At 36.8% G+C, this 21,156-nt stretch overlaps 1 protein-coding gene across 1 annotated transcript in view; it reads right to left on the minus strand.

Annotated features, from left to right (window-relative positions):
- CEP112 (centrosomal protein 112) overlaps window positions 1–21,156 on the minus strand; it is a 429,161-nt gene that overhangs the window by 317,631 nt on the left and 90,374 nt on the right. The window contains exons 13-17 of the mRNA XM_035026212.1: window positions 17,144–17,287; window positions 4,526–4,680; window positions 4,084–4,213; window positions 3,185–3,277; window positions 2,399–2,458 (exon numbers count right to left, since the gene is read on the minus strand). Of these exons, the coding sequence (XP_034882103.1) occupies window positions 2,399–2,458; window positions 3,185–3,277; window positions 4,084–4,213; window positions 4,526–4,680; window positions 17,144–17,287 (582 nt within the window). The remainder of the gene's footprint in view (window positions 1–2,398; window positions 2,459–3,184; window positions 3,278–4,083; window positions 4,214–4,525; window positions 4,681–17,143; window positions 17,288–21,156) is intronic.

The raw sequence follows: 21,156 nt of genomic DNA on the forward strand, positions 1-21,156 counted from the left end.
AAGGGGGAGATTGTGGAATTAATTGTAAAACAAAAAGTGACATGCTGAGCAACATTCTTCCAGTATAAATAATGTTAGAACATATGCAACGGGAACAATTGAGCTTATTTTTCTTTTTAAGATTGCTATTATTTTAAACACTTCTTATTTACATTGAAAACAACTAACACACTTTAACTAGTGACATTATTAAAAAGCTAAAGCCAACTGATACTTTGTGGAAAGGGAAAAGCTGTTAGGATGCTAACACAAAGAATTTAGGTCTGCTCCCTAAGCGAAATAAAATAGGAGTGGGTGGAAGGCTACTGGATAGGGACCAACTGAGCTCTAATGTTCTGTTTCTCGGGTGTGTCTGCCAGGCAGAGGGGCTGATCCAGAAACCTTAGTGTCCTTTGAAGCCAAGAAAAGACAGTGGTAGAAGACTCTCTCTCCAGCTCTGTCTCTGTATCTAACTGTCCTCAGTAGGACTTACAGAAGTTTGGGATAGGAACACATTCTTTTACAATTAGTCAGTGTGTGTCCTTCTCTTTGCTACCAGCCCCTCTCCCTATCTCACAGGTACCCAGATATCATCTCAGAAAGAGGAGTGACTGCAGAGTTCAATGGAGCAGGAGGCTAAGAAGGTGTTCCTTAATGAACAGGAAGCCAGACATCTGCCCAAAGAATGAACAATGGACTAACAAGGACACCCAGAGGATGCCTTGTACAGTGGGGGTAAGGCTTATGATACTGTATGGTCTTCTTTTAGTAAGTCAAATATTTATGAAGCTACATGGCTCAATAGTAAAAAACTAAAAAAAAATTCTTTATTCCAATGAAAGCAGTATTCCCCTCTCTGGTTCAGATATCATTTTGTAGACATGAAATTTTTTTTCTTTTTTTTAAAGGTTTTATTTATTTGACAGAGAGAGAGAGAGCGAGAGCAGGAACACAAGCAGGGGGAGTGGGAGAGGGAGAAGCAGGCTCCCTGCTGAGCAAGAAGACCGATGTGGGGCTCGATCCCAGGACCCTGGGATCCTGACCTGAGCCGAAGGCAGACACCTAACGACTCAGCCACCCAGGTGCCCCTAGACATGAAATATATTTAAGACCTTGCATTGAGACTGTATTGAAACATCAGCAAAACAAAACAAAACAAAAAAACTTTAGCAATAAGAAAATCATAATTTTAAAGGGCATGTATTCAGGTCAATACATGTCAGTAGAAATACTCACTTTTCCAAATGACAGAAATATTCTTCCTAGACATTAAGCTCCTGGAAGGCAGAATCTATGCTAATTCATCCTTAACCCTCTCCCCGATCCCAGCACCTCGTATGATACCTTGCCCAATGAAAGCATTTAATGAATATCTGCTGAGTGACTATATGGATAAGTAAGATGAGATATACAAAGTGTTTTAAGAACGTCGTGCTATGGGGTGCATGGGTGGCTCAGCCAGTTAAGCAACTGACTGTTGATTTCAGTTCAGGTCATGAGCTAGCCCTGCGTCGGCCTCCGCACTTAGCAGAGTCTGCTTGGGACTCTCTTCCCCTCTCCCTCTGCCCATTCCCCCTCCTCTCTCTCTCTCTCTAAAATAAATAAATAAATCTAAAAAAAAAAAAGAATGTTATGCCATATAACCTGTTTAATTTTAATTTGTATGTATTTAATTATTGAAGGGATAATGTCTTACTCATTTTCCATTATGTATTTTACAAATGGATTAATTTTGTTAATATTACAATAGTAAATAATTATAAAAGTAACAATAAAATCTTTACTATTTCAACTATTCTTTTACTTTCCATGTCATATAGCAAACAACAAATTCAAAACTTAAGTATAAAAATCATAAACCTATAGAACTCTGCATTTTATTGCCAAAGGTATTAAATTATGTCAATAAACCCCCAGTTATTAGTGATAACAGGGATGCCAGCATATGTAGAATTACTCACTATTCCAAATGACAAGAAGCAATTACTAAAGAAATGTTTAAGTAGTAGACAATTCTTTAATTGTTTTATATTCTTTGGTTAAATATTTAACATTACTACATATATGATACAACAGAATACAAATAGCTCCCATCAGCTGTATCGTATTTTTAAACTGGTAGAAAAGACATATAATTTCAAAGTGTTATTATGAGAGGTTAATACCATAATACTCTTCACTCATTAAATATAATATACAGGGCTGTTTTTACATTGATACCATTCATAATCAATGTAAAGAAGCTGTGTATAAACATGAAAAATGAAGCAAAATTTGATCACTGGCTAGCTGAAATAAACTTAAGAAATCAATGATTCTTTAAGGGCTAGAATGCATGGCTTCATAAAAACCAGCCCTCATTCTCAATTGCCTCATTGGCCATTTTAAATGTCTTACAGCGTCCCATAAAACATATTACCTTTTTTTCATAGGTGCGTTTTAAATGACTTTTCTCCATTTGAAACTTATTTTCTTGATCCTGTGAATAATAAATATTGATTTTTATTGAACTTAAAGTTGCTACTAGCGTCAATACAATTTGTAACCTAAGGAAATAAATCAATCTACCCGATGACAAACTTTAAGTCTTGTATATTATTACAAGAGCCCTACCTGTCCAATCTTCTAAACTACAAACAGAAACGTGAGTAGCTTTGTGTGAGGGCAGAACAGAAAACCTTAGTTATCTGAAGATGTTCCTACTCTCAAAAGGGCCTACTTTACAGTGGAAGAGAACCTTTCTGGCCCTTAGGATTAGGAAATTACTTAAAAGTAATCAACTGACTCAATATGGAAATAACACATTTGAAATTGTATCATATGTCAGTCTTTGGCAATTCTTGACCATGAGGGAAAAGGAAAGATCTACAAGATGTGAAGGAGAACGAGACAGTTTGAAGACTGGTAGACAGTAATTTAAAGGGAAGAAATTATTCTAAAATAATAATGTATTTAAATAAGGTTTATTTTTTGAATGAATCAAAAAAGATTATGCAATAAAATTATTGTTCTTTATTCTCTATATCCCATCAGCATCTACTTTTGTTAAAATAAGTAAGATGAAAAATGATACAGTGCAACAAAAGAAAAAAATGGCTACTTGGATGCCTGAGGATTTTTCTTAATTGACTCTTATTTCTACTTATAATCAAGAAAAGGAAAGGTGAGTTTTAGCCATTGCTCTGTATAAAAATACAGGACTCACCCTTAGTTGTTGCTTTCTTTGAAGTTCTGATTCCTGGAGCTGCTGTTTTAATTGACAGATGTTCTCTTCTAGTTCTTTAATCATACCAGATGCCTACAAGAATTTTAAGAATAATGAAAAACAGTACCATCCTAGAACTTCTGGTTGAGTAGACTTACTTTTCCCCCTGATTGAAGGTTTAATCAGAATTAAAATCATCTATAAATCTGAATGAAAAATTTTTTTAAAAGTTTAAAAATTAATCTTTTAAAGTCAAAACATAAACTAAATTCTGCACAGTACTTAAAGTTACAAAAATATAATACTTATGTAAAGATAATGGGCTTACAGAAAAGTTTCTAAATTTTAATTTTAAAAGCAAATCCACTGGAATACTTCATTCATGAAATAGCAAGTAATTGACTACCTTAGAATTGCAGCTAGAGGATTCTCTTTGTGGAGTATCTGACACAAAAGTGTGTGGGTGCCAGGAAGGGTGTCTATGGGTTCCTGTATGTATGTGTATGTGATGATAGGAAAGCTAAAGCATGACCCAGATTTCAAAATAATAATAACAGTGTACATAGTTACTCTACAATATGCATTATTAACACAACTGATTTCCACTTGAATTTTTGTATGATTTTTTGTATGTTAAAAAAATTTGGTACTTAAAAGGGTTAGCTTATAGCAGAATTTAGTTTATTAAGTATTTATATTATGCTCTGTATTAGACATTCAGCAGTTTCAGTATTTTAAATACCAATAAAAATTCTTGAAATTTCAGTTATTTCAAGAATAAAGCAGAAAAAGACTAATTTCAAATGCCAAATAGTTAGCTTCCACATGGCTATCTATGGCTCTATGCTGAGTAAGGTAAGTAACTACTTTGTGTGGCTATATCTACCAGCATATAATACCTTAGAAGCTGAAAGAGCATGCTCCTTTTTCAGAAGGCTTATATCAGCATCATATTTGGCTTGTAATAGTTTCATGTTTTGTTCATAATCGTTTACAAGATGATCTTTCTCTTTATGCAGTGTGTTGCGCCTAAAAGCAGTAAGAGAATAAAATATACTTCTAATACATTTAGAATATCTAATAATGAACTTTTTTAGTGAACCAAATTCAAATGCACTATATTTCAATATATCAAGCAAGTATCCACATTTTAATCAACTGTTCTTAAACGTTATGCTTCTTATATTAAATAGGACTTTTAAAATCAGCAAATGGCAATATTTATGCTAGAAACGTCCCAAGGTTAAATGCACAGGTGTGATTAATTTTGGTAAATAATTTTTAGAGTTAATATCAGTACTTTACAGCCACATCTGATAGATATCTGACTTCAGACAATACCTTGCCTTTACTTCTTGTAATTCATTACATGTTATCTGGTAACATCTTTCAAGCTCCAATTTTTCTTGCATTAATTTCTGTCTCTGTAAGTTACTGTTCTCTGCTTCTCCAGTCAGCTGCTGGACACGTGACTCCAGCTCCTTGACCACCTGGTTCTGAAAGAATAGGTCATTGTTAGGAAAGTCTCCAACTGATTTTATAACACTTCTGTATCATTAAGTAGCCTGAAGAAAATATATACCCTATTAGAGATAAGAATACAGAAAATAAATGTATCATAAATCATACTGGTAAAAATTATACCAACCTCTAACTCAACAAGAACTTAAAAAAAAAAGAATGCTTTCTCCCATAAGAGTAGGGCCATCACGTTTATATGCTTTTAGCTCTTCATTCATTCATTCAACAAAAATTTACTAAATCTGATACTATTTTGGGATCTAGGGGCAAGCCAGTAAATAAGAGAGACAAAGTCCTTATCCTCACAAAAGTTACATTCTTTTTATGCAACTATTAATAAATGTATATTTGGCAATGTTCTTTACTCTTCACTTGAAGCTCTAGAAACTTCTTAAAATCATAAAAATAATGTAGTATTTTTAATTAAAAATTTTTATTTTAAAAAATAAGTGATACTTGTATTATCACATTAGTGTATAAAAATATTTTATTACATAGTTGCAGTATTAGTGAATGAAATTTTCATTTGTTTCATATTTTTAGTTATTTACCATTTTATCAAAAGCACTGCATTTTCCAAAGTCTTCAAAAATCATCACATAATTAAATCATTTCCCTATTATATGATGTTTAAGTTATTTTGAATTTTTCATCTTTATAAAACTAGATCAGTATGTTTATGACTAGGTACTTTATCTAAAATTAGGGTAAGCAGACTTTAGCTGAAGGGACAATTGATTTTCATTTTAACAATTACACTTCCAGTAAGTGTGAGCAAATAGAAAAGGTTAGGATGATGTTCCAATCAATTAGTATCTTTTTATACTCATTCTAAGATAAACATTTAAAATAAAGTTTAAGCATTAAATAATATTATAACCCTAACATTCTTTATTCATTCCATCCTTTCTTCATTATAATATGAATTTAGGTATATAATTTAAATTTTGGAAGCAACAGATTCTGAATTTGAGGAATGAAAATAATTACATCTAATGTAAAAACATGTTCTATAGATATGGTATATAGAAAATACATACAATTCCTAGCTCAGAGTCTGACACATATCAGATGCTCAGATTTCTTCTCCATGGATCCTATTCACTCTGCCTCATTATTAATGATCCCTCTGCTTTGGGGGTTCCTTTTAGAAGATAGTTCAATTTTCCAATACATATTCTAAACTCTCCTTGTTTCTTAAATATCGATTGACTGGAAGAAACAAAGAAAAGAATACATACTTGGCCTTCCAGCTTTAAATGGAGAATAAAAATTATTTTTATTCCCTCTTCTCTTGGAAATTACCCAAAAGAGACAAGATATACTAGAAACAGAAATGAAACTCTGTCTTAATAAACCCTTGGAGAGGAACTTCTATCTCTGCCTATGAAGGAGTAGCTTGCAGCAGATCACACTTGCACTGAAAGTGAAAAACCCAAAAGACATCAAGAAAAAATCAATTTAAAGGCATTAGAGAACTTCCAAGGCAGCTAGGACTTAAGAGGGCCAGAGAAAGAAACCTCAGAGAGATGAGTCAACTCTCTCCATAAGCTGCTTTCACCTTTGAGGCATTCCCCAATCTTGGAGAGTGAGGATGAGGCAAGGCAATGAGAGCAGGGGGTGGCCTAGGCAGACAGGACTTGAGGAACCAAGATTCCTGAGAGAATGGGTGCACATAGGAGGGGGTTCCACTCCAGCAATTTTCTCCTCAAGGAATTTCCCAAATTCCTAACATTTATAGGGCAGATGGCTAAGAAACCAAAAGAAAATACTCTGAAATGCAGACTAGAGTTTTCGGCAGTGTCACTGTACTTAGGAGTGAAAAACTGTAGATTATTCAAGGAGGAAGGCACTTGGTAACATCAGAGACTTTCACCTCAAACTGTGTAGAAGGCCACACTAGGAGTGGGAGTGAATCAGAGGTAGACCAAGGACTGCAACCCAGCCTTGAGTCACCTCGGTCCCTGAATGGATCAAGGGGAGCTGTCTCCACACCAGACGCTCTCATAGGTTAGGGTGGCACTTCTTTGGGCAAGATAACATCATCCAGAGCATTTACTATCTTTCATACACAATGTCTAGCATTCAATCAGAAAATACCAGGCACATCAAAAATTAGAATCAAGAGGGAAAAAAAAAAAACAGAAATCGACATGCAGAATGGTCCAGATACTGAAATTTAAAAATCTATGAGGAAAATTTACATGACTCAAAATATATGAGGAATGTCTGCAAAATGAAATGATGATCAAATAGAAATGTAGGAATACTCCAAGAAAGCATGACCCATGGCTGGAGATCTTAGAAAATGTCATCAGAACATGGTTATACAAACTAAGTGGGATGCAAATAATCTGTTGCTTGGTTAAACAATAACATATATACAAGTTGTGACCATAGCATCTCTGAACCCAATCTGGCATGAAAGAATAAGCAGGAAGGTCTGGGCTAGCTGAAAAATCACACAAAACCACATTCACAGGAAGCAAATTATGACCGAGGTCAGTTCAGAGAAAGAAACAACAGTATGAGAAGACTTACAGCACCTGTAGAATAATAAATGCAACAGAATTCACTCACATAGTAAGTTATTCATTTTATTATCACCCGGCATAGTAAGACAGTTATTCATTTTATTATTTTTTAATTTATTATTATTTCATTTTTATGATGTATTTTTTTTTTTTTTTTTTTAATTTTTTTTTTATTCTTATGTTAATCCCCTTACATTACAACATTAGTTTTAGATGAAGTGTTCCATGATTCATTGTTTGTGCACAACACCCAGTGCTCCATGCAGAATGTGCCCTCCTAAATACCCACCACCAGGCTAACCCATCCTCCCACCCCCCTATGATGTATTTTTAAGGCATTTTCCTAACACTCATGGTGTCTTACATAAAATAGACCCAAAGTAAGTAAAATAAATTTAAGGGAAAACGTACAGATGTATATTGAAATACCTTAAGGACAACAATATTTAGGCAAAGTAATCTTTTTAAAACTGAATACAAAGAAGTGAGAGGATAAAAAATAATAGAAGCCTCGGGCGCCTGGGTGGCTCAGTTGGTTAAGCGACTGCCTTCGGCTCAGGTCATGATCCTGGAGTCCCGGGATCAAGTCCCGCATCGGGCTCCCTGCTCAGCGGGAGTCTGCTTCTCCCTCTGACCCTCCCCCCTCTCATGTGCTCTCTCTTTCTCATTCTCTCTGTCTCAAATAAATAAATAAAATCTTTAAAAAAAAAAAATAGAAGCCTCAAAATGGGATAAAAAGATATTCAGGAAAAAAGATGCTGTTGAATCATTACTTTGCAGGCTGTGACAGACAGTGTAGAGGGGAATTCCAGGTAGGGAACAACAAGATCAAGGAAGAAACAAGTAACTGTATAGTTAATGACAAACAGATTACCTTGTGTGCAAAGAATACCTTCCCACATCGTGAACTCAAAGGTGGCACTCGGAAGATGAGGTTGGAGTTCTTGAATGGGCATGGCTTATAAGCAGAAGTTATAATAGGCATTAGATTAGTAATTAAAGTTCTCGATCATGGGACATGAATGGGACAAACTGCACTTGTGGGGTATGGAACAAGAGGAGACAGGGAGAGCAACTAGCAGGTCACTAGAAGGGTCTTGGAATGAGGCAACAATGGCCTGAACTCAAGTGGTAGCTGTGGAAACAGAAAGGAAGAGAGAAGATCCAAGAAAATTTTTGGAGTAGTAAATAGTATGATTAAGTAAAATACCGAATAAAGGAGATGACAAGTGGCAAGAATTATAAATCTTCCAGGCTCAAAATCTAATATGCCAAGAGAATTATAGCACACTGAAAATTAAGAAAAAGCTCAGCGAAGAGCATTATTTTGGTAGGAAATAAAGACATGATTTTCTATAAGTTACATATCAGGAAATTATAAAATATCCAATGGGCCTTTGGTTATGCAACTGATAGAATAAGACATAAGGACTGGAGATACAGATGTTGGAATTTTACATACAAACATTTGAATCCTATAGGAGCTAAAAATTAGAAAGGGTTAGTAACTCAGCAACTATTTAGAGCGGCAAAAAGATTGATATATTTTATCTTATTAATAAATACATTGAAATATGACAAAAAGATGTACAAATCTTAAGTATACATTTTAATAACTGTTTACAAATTGAAAATACCCATGAGCCACTACGAGATGTAAACATTAGCAGCCGTTCTGAAGCCTTATTCGTCAGCCTCTCCACAAAGGCAACCACTACTCTTTCATCACAAAAAAATTAACTTTGGCTTTGTTGAGCTTCCTATAAATGGAATCATAGAGTACTCTTTTGGGTCAGGCTTCATCATGCATATTGTATGACTGAGAGATTCATCCATGTCATGGGGTATAGCAGTAATTAAAACTTTCTCATTGCTATATATAGTCCCTTGTATGAATATACATAAAATAATTTATCCATTCTATTGATGGATTATTTTCAGTGTCTGGCTATTAAAAATAATGTTGTTATGAACACTCATAAATATTTTATGGTACATATATATGCACTGATTTGTTTTGGCTATATTTCCTATAGTGAATTTGCAAATGATTTGAGTCACAATTGATTTGAAAACTATGCCCATGCAAAACTCTATAAGTGAATACTTACAACAGCTCTATTCATCAATGCCAAAAAACTGGACATAAACAAGATATCCTTCAATAGATAAATGAATAAACAAACTATGGTACATCCATATAACTGAATGTTATCCATCAATAAAAAGAAATGAGTTTTTAAGCCACAAAAACATGAAGAATCCTTAAATGTACAATTGCTTAGTGAAAGAAACCAGTCTGAAAAGGATACATACTGTATGATTCCAATTATATGACACTGTGAAAAAGACAAAACTAGGCAAACAGTTAAAAAGATCAGTGGTTCCCAGGGATTCTAGAGAGAGGGGCAAAGGATGAATAGAGTAAAGCACAGGTGATTTTTTAGAACGGTGAAAATATGTACGACACTATAATGATGGATACATGAGAAGATGCATTTGTCAAAGCACATGGAGTTTTAAAGCACAAAAAATGAACCCTATATTATGCAAATTTAAAAAATCACTTAGGAATTGGGGGGAATCTGAGGAAGAAATGCAGACTGTGACAAGAGAATCTAGTTATATTACAAATACATGAAAAAACTCATTGAAGGGATGGGGAAAAAGTGATGGCCTAAGCAATTTTAAAATGAGTGGAGTCTGCAAGGCCAAAAGCAAAAAGTAACCGCTTATAATCACTGTACTCAAAGTTGGTTCCCATGGGGTTATGGATTAATAACTCTGATACTGGTATACATGTATACGGGAATGGAACAACTAAGTAACAATGAAGAAGGATGGTGGAAGCCAAGTTTCCACTGTTAGATTAAGAATTTACAGATACACAATGGGAAGAGGCTAGTACAATCCACGTGGTAATTCATTTCAGTTACAGACATCACTAAGAAATTATGTTTAGATAGATGATTACATATAGAAATATTTATAAAAAGGCATATATACACAGGTAAGTATATGCACATACACTCCCTTGCTCCATCAGGTAAAAGGGCATAAAAGAAAAGACACCCCAACAATACTGAGCACACCTAGCACACAGGTCTTGGCTTCTAATACCTTCTCCGTGGTATCCACATTGATGGGGGTATGTCAAAGGGGCACAGGAGCCCACTGAAAGATCTCCCAATGGCCAAAGCTGGAACAATTTGAGCAAAAAAATAAGGAATATTGGATTATAACCCAGAATATAAAATAAATAATATCCCAAGTCCATACTGATATAAATGATTCAATAAATGAATAAATGAGAAAGAAGAGACAAATCTCCCATGCAGAAAAACTTCAATTTATATAGATACTCCATCCTCAAGTATGGAGAGCATAACTCCCTACTTTTAAGCATGGGCAGCCAGGTGATCAAGGTTAATCTCAAAAGTGATGTCATTGGGCGCCTGGGTGGCTCAGCTGGTTAAGCATCCGACTCTTGATTTCAGCTCAGGTCGTGATCTCAGGGTTGTGAGATGGAACCCAGCATCGGGCTCTGCACTCAGCAAGGAGGCTGCTTGTCCCTCTCCCTCCCCGCTTGCACATGCTTTCATTCACTCTCTCTCAAATAAATAAATAAAATCTTTCTTTAAAAAAAGTGATGCCATTAATTTCACATACCACTGATATGATATAGTGAGAATAGCAATGCACCTGTGGGATCCTACTGCCTCAACCCAGAACTCCAGTCTAATAGTAAGAAAAACATGAGACAGGGGTGCCTGGATGGCTCAGTCATTAAGCGTCTGCCTTCGGCTCAGGTCATGATCCCAGGGTCCTGGGATCAAGCCCAGCGTTGGGCTCCCTGCTCAGCAGGAAGCCTGCTTCTCCCTCTCCCACTCCCCCTGCTTGTGTTCCCTCTCTCACTGTCTCTGTCTCTGTCAAATAAATAAATAAATTCTTAAAAAAAAAAAAAAAGAAAGAAAGAAAAACATGAGACAAAATCCGATAAAGGAGCATCCTACAACATGCCTGACCCACATTCCTCAAGACTGTCAAGATCATGAAAAACAAGGAAAGCCTGAGAAACTGTCACAACCAAGAGTAAACTAGAGAGACGTAACAACTAAATGTAATGTTATGTCCTGCATGAGATCCTGGACAACAGGACATCACATAAAAATTAAGGAAAACTGAATAAACTATGGAGTTTAGTTAATAATAATGTATCACTACTGATTCATTTGTTGTAACAAGTGGGCCAAAATAATGTAAGACGTTAATAAAGGAAACTGGGTATGGGGTATATGGAAACTGTGTACTATCTTGTCAAATTTTCTATAAATCTAATACTGTGGTTTTTTTTTTTTTAATAAAAACCACTTTTTTTAAATGGTCATTTAATTCAAAATGATGAACTGGTGCTAATCTGGGGGTTTCTTTGTAATTATGAGGCTGGGAGAAGAAATGCTGGTGGCGACTACAAAATGACAAATTCCAGCCATCTCAGAGAGGAGATGAGTTGCTCCATGAATTATCACATGTCCCTACTAACAACAGGTAATAAATGGCTAACAAAATTCTCAGGTATCTAAGACCCTTTGATACTTTTTAAGGTTGGGGTTCTTAAACTTGATACAGGTCCATGAACACAATTCAGAGTGTCAGGAAATTAGAATGGAGAAGAAAATTCCATCTTAATTTTCACCACCCTAATTGACCTTCAGCATTTCCCTTCAACTAAGAATATAGTCAACAAACCAAAGTAGTATTTAGCAATACCTATGACTAACAGAAATCACAGATATTTTTATAGTCCATCATAGTTTGGGATAATCACTAAATATTGTTTATCTTCATTCTTATTCAATAAATTACAATGGTTATCAGGCCCACTGCTAAATCTTGATATTTATTGCATTAGTTTAGAAACATATATATTACTTTATCATGACTTTGATTTATTAATATTTCAATAACTGTAACTCAATAAAACTTCTCTTTGTAATCTTAATATTTTATTAAACTTAAAAGTATTTTTCTGAGAAGGACCACATAGACTTCACAAGATTGCCAGTGGGATCCATGATACAGAAAAAGGTAAAGAATTCCACTAACAGAGCCTAAAATTGCAATAAAGCCATCCACAGGCTTTCAGTGTGTCTAAACATTGATATGAATGGAGCCCTATATTTTACAGCTGTCACCTCCCCAAGCATCTAATAATTTGGCTATAATTTTCATATTTATAAGTTCTAATATATTGTTTTAAAAACTCACTGTTTACATGTTTTAATTATGAATTTCACACAAGAAAATCCTTGCCAATACCAAAAGACGTTAAGTCTAATAATCTATACAAGTATCTGCTTACAACAAATGGCAATGAAACAAAACAAGACTCAACAAAAAAAAAAGAAAGAAAGAAAAAACCTGAAAGAACAACAAAACCAAGAAACTAATTCTCAGTGACAGTCCCATCTTTCATCTTAAGCCATGCCTTGAACTCTACCTTATTTAATTATTAAATCAGGAGCTGCTCAGCAAGATCTGTCTAGTTTTGATGATTCTTAAATTCAATCCTGCTAACAGACTCTGTCCATTTTTCTCTATATTTACTGTTACCTAATGACAAGGTCTGAATGCTAATTTTTAACTTCAAATTTCATTAAAAATAGAATGAAGTTACTTTGACAATGACCACTTGGCTCCAAAGCATCACTTTTCTTTACATCCCAAATGTATAAAAATTAAAAATTCCACTGTGAAAGATCTTGCTCTTATATTATTTCATTAATAAAATATAACTCTGTAAGTCAACATTTTAGGCAATCAAGTTTCAACTTTAAAATTATTATGTTTAATTCATGTTTGTAAAAATTTAGGATGTTGAGATGGCAAAAATGTATTTCAGATATAAATTTCATGTTTGTTCATGGATGTTGGATACATCATTATATTTATTATCCAGAAAATAAATTCTTGAATTTTTTCTTTTACCCCAATAAACCTGATCCACCCCTAGCCTACTGCATTGCACTTAACAGCATCATCATTTGCTGGCTGATACCTATGTCCAAGCCAGCCCCTCTCTTACCTAAACTACAATAATAGCTTCCTAATTGGTCTCCCTGCTCCCATTCTTGGCCCCTCACACTTTTTTCTCTGCCTAGGGCCAGAGAGACATGTTTAAAATATTAGTCAGATGGCATCAATTCCATGTGCTCAACCCATTAAAAAATTCAATACAAATATACTAAAAATTCACTGAATTGTACACTTTAAAATAATTTTGTAATATATAAATTATACCTCAATAAAGCTGTTTAAAAAAAAAAGAATCAATTACAATGGTCTACACAGCTTTCTCGGATTTGTGCCCTAACTTCTTTTCCTACCACGCCCCCTTCTGCTTCCAGTGCTAAGTCTACATTGCCCCCTTGCTGTTCTCTGAACTTGCCCAACACATCCCAGTGTTAGGATCTTTGCACTGGCTATTCCTTCTGCCTGAAATGCTGTTCCCATATTATCACATGGATTCCTCTGATACTTCCTTGGGTCCCTTTGCCCCACCTTCAGAAAGACTTTCCGTGACTGCCTTACCTGTGGTAGCAACCTCCTCCACTCTATCCCCTCACACCAGAGTAGCTCAACTTTTTTTTTTCTTTTAATTATTGCTCCCTTAATTAAGAAGGCTTTTTAGTTATTTTTTCTTTTAGTTGTTCCTTACCCTGAAATTTTAATACCCCAGACTTGCTGTATATAAACTGTGCCCACTGGAATGTCACAAACCACTATAATATCTAAAATTTCTTTTATCCCAACAACCAATGGATACCCCCTTGAGGACAAAGTCACCTCCATTTACAAGGCAGGTCTTAAACTGAATTCTTTTTCATCAGAACACTTATCACCACTGGACAGTTATACTTCTTTATTGGCTGTCACCTGCACAAAAATGTGAGCATTGTGGAGAAGGACTTTTTGGTCACCACTATGGCTCCAGTACCCAGTATAATGCCTGGCATGTTTTTATAATAGACTACATATGTCTCTTGGATTTACTATGCTTTAAATAGGGAGGAGGGGGTGACCCTCAGGGTAGAAGGCCCTGGAAACTGTTGTTGTTGAGTTGTAGGAGCTCCTTACATATTCTGGATGTCAATCCCTTACCACATATGTGATTTGCAAATACATTTGCTCTGCTTGAAAAAAGAAGAAAACAAGAGGAGGAGGGGGAGGCCACCAGCAAATGAAAATACTGGATATGAAAAAATATAGTAGCCAAATAAAAAGTGTAATAGACACAATAAGCAGAAGGAAACCTACTAAAGAATTAATTGGTGAGAGTAAGATCAGAACAGAAAACCATCCCAGGAGTAGAGAATAGGAAGGACATGCAAAGAGGTAGAAAGCATAAAATAAAACCTAAGAGGTAGGAACAACAGATCTTTTTGGAAGAACAATGGAAATAAATTTCTCTGAACACAGATTTTTTTTTAATTATGTTCAGTTAGCCACTGTATAGTACATCGTTAGCTTCTGATGTAGTGTTCAATGATTCATTAGTTACATGAAACACCCAGTGTGAACACAGATTTAAAGGGCTCAAATAATGCCCAAAAATCCACACCGAGGGACATCAGAGTGACATTTAACATTTATAAAAGTCAAAGATATTTGCTGATGTTCAAAACTGCTCATATCTTCTATACTTAAAAACCATTTTAGGCCATACTTCTTCTAATATTTTTCTTTTAGTGTTGTTCTATTATCTTCTGGTCAAATATTGAGTTGAGAAAATCTGAGGGGAGCTTAACATTTTCCCGTTTTAAATGACCCTAGTTTTTGATGTTTTTCCTTTATTGGGGGGGGCGGGGGGTGTTGTGGAAAGAGTTTCAATCTGGCCATTCAAAGGATTCTAAAGAGTCTCAAGGACTCCCCAGGACGTGCTCACCATACTCTAAGAACTGCTGTGGTATGAAATATCTTCCGAAAATAACCTCAAGTCTTCTGCTAAGATCCCAGGCTTCATAAAGGAGGTGGGAGAGGGGATAGAAAGATCTGGTTGTTTTTGGTTGTTAATTTTATCATTAAAAAAGTTTTATTATGGGACATTTCAAACACATACAAAAGTAAACGGAATAGTATGATAAACGCACTTGTGTCCAGCACCCCAAGTCAACATCTAGCTGCTTCCTAAACAAACTTCCTAGGAAACCAGTGTGTTGAAGCACCACCTGCACCTCCTCTCCCAGAGGTGATGGTGCTGACGAGTCCTGAGCCTCCAGGAGAACCCCTGGCGTCATCCAGTTTGCTTGCAGATTTCTTCAATGCTGATGTAGGGTTCGCTTCCTTGAACTGGTCAGTTTCAATTCACCCATTGCCTTTCCAACTCCCAAAATTTTATTACTTCCATTATGCTCTTTGTCCTTCTGGGTTTACACCTTCTTCTTTATCCCTTTACTATCATTTTTGTGGGAGGGGATGGAGGCCAACACAATCTTCAACCGGCCATCTTTAAGCAAATGTTGATTAACTTCTTGAATTGATCATTTTCTCATTTATGTCTCCTTGATTATCATTCTTGTATGTTACATTTTCAAAGATAATATTTAAAAATTATCTATTGAGCACTTAGTATGTAACTTAATTTATGTATATTAATTTATTAAAAATCTCCAACAAGGACACATGGGTGGCTCAGTTGGTTAAGCATCTGCCTTCAGCTCAGGTTGTGATCCTGAGGTCCCGGGATGGAGCCCCGCATCGGCTCCCTGCTTCTCCCTCTACCTCTGCCCCTCCCCCCCGCACTCTCTCTCTGTCTCTCGTGCCCTCTCTCTCTCTCTTAAATAAATAAATAAAATCTTTAAAAAAAATTTCCAACAACATCTATTACACTGTACTACTGTTATCCTATCTAACAGGTGAGGAAAATTAACATGTGAAGAACTCACATGGCACTCAAGTTAGTAAGCCGGGATTTGAACCCAAAACCCTAAAGCCCAAGTTCCAAGTCACTGTGGATCCTGCTTCCCATTTCTTTAACTCTGCGAGATAGGCTGTAGAACTGGTCTAGGGGTCTCCAAGACAAGCCAGAGAAACCGACTCTTGTTCAAATTCCACAGCTTTAAATTCAAGGAAGTCCACGGCCCAGCCAGGTTGGCCTGAGTGGACTGTCAGTGGAAAATAAGAACTGTGTTCATGCCTAGGACACAAGGTTCTACCATTCGATAAGGTCAGATCGTATATAGGAACAAGATTGATGAGGTGTACTTGCCTCAGATGTGAGGAGCCCTGTCCATGTACCCATGAGCCTACCTGTTTCAGCCTTATGTATTTTAGGAAGTCAGCTAACCTTCTCAAAGGCTGAAGATGCTCACTCTCTCAGACCTATCCTCCGCAACCAGGTGTTCCCTGAGGTGGCTCTTGAGGGGAATGCTTCATCTTTCCTTAGAGAAAGTGACTGGTCTCTCTGCTGTGTACTCTGGTGACCTCCTTCTGTATCCTCTCAGGAAGGGAACTTTTGGGGCTTACCCATGTGATATCTGCGTCTGATCCCTCAATCAAGTTGAAATGAAACAGGAGGAAGGAAGGAAGGAAGGAAAGGAGGGAGGGTTTTTAGACTGAAAGTCAGTAAAAACAACAACAACAACAAGAAAAAAGATTTGTAAAGGCTTCTGGGGGTTAAGAAGAGAAACAGTGGCACTGAACAATCCAGAGTGAAATCCCACAGCAGACTTCAAGAGACTGTCCATTGTTGCATATAATTCTGTATCAAGTCAGAAGGTAAAATGTTTTTTTAAAATTCTATAACACATTTATTTATGCACTGCACACATTGAGGAAGCATGGAGTCATGGAGATTAATAGGATAGTTACTAGAAACGGCAAGAAAAGGAAAAAAAAGACTCACCGTGGACTGTGTCTGGGCCATGTATTCACCTTCCATTTTATTCAGACGCACATTTGTGTCCTCGAGCAACTCTTGAATATTTTCTGTGTGCCGCTTTTGAAGATCAAACTTTTCCTTTTCCATTTCTGCGACGGCATTGTGGAGCTACACAGTGAATTCAAGAAGTGACTCACTATTATTATAGAACAGGCTACTTTGCAATTCAGAAAAAAATGTTTTCCTATATTTCTCTATTTATTTATTTGGTGACCTGAACAATAAAAGATATAAAACTCATAAATAAACATTCCAAGTAAAGAGATTATATAAAAGATTGTTATAAGATTTATATAAAAAGAGTATATAAAAAATTGTTAAGAAACTATTTTTTTCAGGGTGCCTGGGTGGCTTAGTCGGTTGAACATCCAGCTCTTGATTTCGGCTCAGGTCATGATCTCGGGTTCGTGAGACAGAGACCTGCATCGGGCTCCATGCTCAGCAGGAAGTCTGCTTGAGATTCACTCTCTCCCTCTCCCACTGCCCCTAACCCCACTCTCTCTCTCTCTAAAATAAACAAATCTTAAAAAAAAAAAAAAAGAAACAATTTTTCTTGACTTCCCTGAGCTGAAAATTTTAATGAATAAACAAATATTAAACGGAATTATCCACCTCAGGTAGAAACAGTAAATAAATCAGACAGATAACACAATGCCTCGGCTGAACAACACTAGTATTTGCCTGAAATCAGGAAACAGAAGTATTTAGAATATTGTTATTGACTAGGAATATTATCTCACTGTCGGGATTTTCATCTCGTTTGCACAAAATTTTGCACAAGAGTAGTGTTAAAAATGCTTTCCCCTTCACCCTAACCCCTGACAAGTAACTTATTTTTACCCATTCCATAATCTATACAAAAGTAGATTTAAAGATGGCATTTATAAATCAAATAGGGAAAGAGTTTGCTAAGTAGAAATGTATACTACATGTCCTCCTGTATACTGGTCTTTTTAAGATTATGTATCCACTGTTTAAATGTATGAAGCACCAAAATATCTATTTAACTAAGGTAAGGAAAACATGGTTCAGTGGATAGCTTCCAAAGGGAATTAAAAATCTGCTCCCAGCCTGGGGACATTCCTTCGCTTATCTTAACGGGAGTGAAATTGGGAATCTAACTCCTATCCCCACACCTAACCCCAGGCTCACTCAGTTGGTGGGGAGGGAAAAAGTCCAGAAGGGTTTAAAAGATTTGATTTCCTATTCATGAATAGGGGAGACAAGGATACAACACATGCATAGAGATTCTGATTTGACGAGGAAGGTACTGAACTAACAGGGAAAACCCTGAGACATGGTGGGAACTCGAAGCAGAATGCGGGCAGTAGTTGTGCTCATTATTGGCAAGGGCCCCAAGAACTTTTCTCATTTCTAGCTGAACAGCAAAAGTGGGGATGGCCCAGTATTAGCTACACAAAAGAAGACCCTTGGGTTTCACAAATTTCACATATGCAGTTTGGGCTATTTTTGAGTGGTACCCAAAATCCCTGATATGTTGGGTTTATATTTTTGCCAAAGTCTGTTTCAAACTGGTGTTACATCTGATATTCAGAAGTCAGTCACTTAATTGGCCATGAATGTGGCCAAGCCCACAGCATCTAAATTTCAGTGCTGTCGACTGACCTATGTAGTAACTCTGACAAAGTGATCGAAAGGTCACTTAGAATTTTGTGGTTTTACTCATGTTGTAGTGGTTTCTTTATGTTTGTGGTCTCCCAGAGGTCCTAGGACATATGCCTACTGAATGCTGCAAATCTACTCCATCTAGTAGTCCATTAGTGCATTGTGGTTTCTTGGGTGCATCCCACAATTGATTTACAAGGGGACTGTGCCTGTTGAAGCTGGAGGAATGTCTGCAAGTCAGCCCGAGTTATCTCATCCAGGGAACTCAGAGTTAAGACTGCAAGGGTAAACATGATCCTGGCAGAAACACGTATGCTCTAATTTGGCAGACACGTCTGAGGATCAAGCAGGTATATGTGGTCTAATAATCTGACCGGAGATGACTAATACTCAAGTATTCATCCGGAAATTTTATTAGTATCTACCACGTACCGGGCACAACATATCACTGAGAGCTTTCCCAGACGTAGCAATGAATTGCGGTCCAGGTCACTTGGTCTGGGAGGCTTTAAAGGGCAAACATTCCCCTGAGGGATAGGCTGTTTTAGCAGCAGGTATTATTTGTCATGCTCTGAAGTAGAGACCTTGCTGAGATTTATTAAGCCATCGGGATGCCACCAGGGCCCTGATAATGAGGAGATCTACCCATTTTTTTAGCCAGGGTTTGGCAATGGGTACGGGGGATGCAGAAGACCTTCCCAGCATCCTACATATGGGTCTTACGCCTGGACATTTGACCATGTAGTTGCCTCATGCAGGAAGGGATGCAGAGAAACCAGGAATCTGTCTAAATAGATGGAGAAGCACTGGAAAAGCCCACAGGTGAGTGGTGCAGCCACTCTGGAAAACAGGCAGTTCCTTGAAATGTTAAACACAGAATCACCATATAACCCAGAGATTTCACTCCTAAGGGTACACCTGTGAAATAACAGAAAATATTGTTCCTGGAACAGAGCTAAAATCCCTGTAATGTCCTAAGTGATAAGAGCACTACAAGCATCTTTTGTTCTAATATTTGGTCTTTGACCCTGGTTCCGGGCCTAGAGCTCCTAAATCCCTTAGAATTTCCTGGGTGATAGGAGTGTGTGTTGTTCTAATGAGGCGACTTTGGATGGGCTCTTGGATAGCTTCAGGATGGGGGCTGGTGACCTAGATGGTCAAGCCACACGGATTAGAAGCTTATAACTTTCAGCCCCATTTCCCCATCCTCTAGGAAGGGGAGAGTGGCTAAAGATTAAGTTTACCATTGTTCCTACCTGTGTAATAAGGCCTACCCAAAAGTTTGGGGCTTGGAGAGATTCTGGGTTGGTGAACACATGGAGGTACTCAGGGAGTGATGTGCCAGGAGAGAGTGAGGAAACTCTGTGCCCCTTCCCACATACCTAGCCCGGTGTATTTTTTCATCTGGTTATTTATCAGCATCTACTATTACACCCTTTATAATAAAACAGTAAGTGCAAGTAATGTTTCCCTAAGTTCTGTGAGCTATTCCAGCAAATCACAGAGCCCAAGAAGGGTTTCACGTTATTCCTATTTATAGCAGCTTGGTAAGAAGTACAGGTAACAACCTGGGACTTTTGATTAACATCTGAAGTGGGGGCAGTCTGGTGGGATTTAGCCCTTACCTTGTAGGATCTGACACTAACTAACTCTAGGCAAATAGTGTCAGATTTAGTTGAGTTATAGGACATCCAGTTGGCGTCCAAGAAAATTGCTTGATGTGTAGAAAACCCACATATCTGGAGTCAGAAGTATTACGAGTGTATGAGTGAAGGAAAACACAGACAGTGTTTTTCCCCATACAATAGCCAAGAGAAAAGAAAACATATGGCCATACAAAAACTCATATACAAATTTTCACAGCAGCATTGTCATGATATCCAAATAATGGAATCAATTCAAATGCCCATCAACTGATGAATGGATAAACAAAATGTGGCATGTCCATTCAATGGCTTATTCAGCTTTAATGCTGACTGAACTCCTGATTTATGCCACAACATGATGAGACTTAAAAACATGGTAAGTGAGAGAAGTCAGTCACAAAATGCCACGTAGTTGTGTGATTCTACAGGCAAAACTCTAGAGACAGAAAGTGGATTAGTGGTTGTAAGAGGCTGGAGGAAAGGGAAACAGGAAGTGACTGCCCATGGGTTTCTCTCTGGGATGACAGAAATGTCCTAGAAATTAGATAGTGACGATGGTCACACAATTTTGTAAATATAATGAAAACCACTGAACTGTACACGCACTTTCTTTTTTCTTTTTTTTTTTAAAGATTTCATTTATTTGACAGAGAGAGATACGAGAGCAGGAACACAAGCAGGGGGAGCGGGAGAGGGAGAAGCAGG

Source organism: Mirounga leonina, unplaced genomic scaffold, assembly GCF_011800145.1.
Source record: "Mirounga leonina isolate KUSES-001 unplaced genomic scaffold, KU_Mleo_1.0 Mir_197, whole genome shotgun sequence".
Lineage (NCBI taxonomy): Eukaryota > Metazoa > Chordata > Mammalia > Carnivora > Phocidae > Mirounga > Mirounga leonina.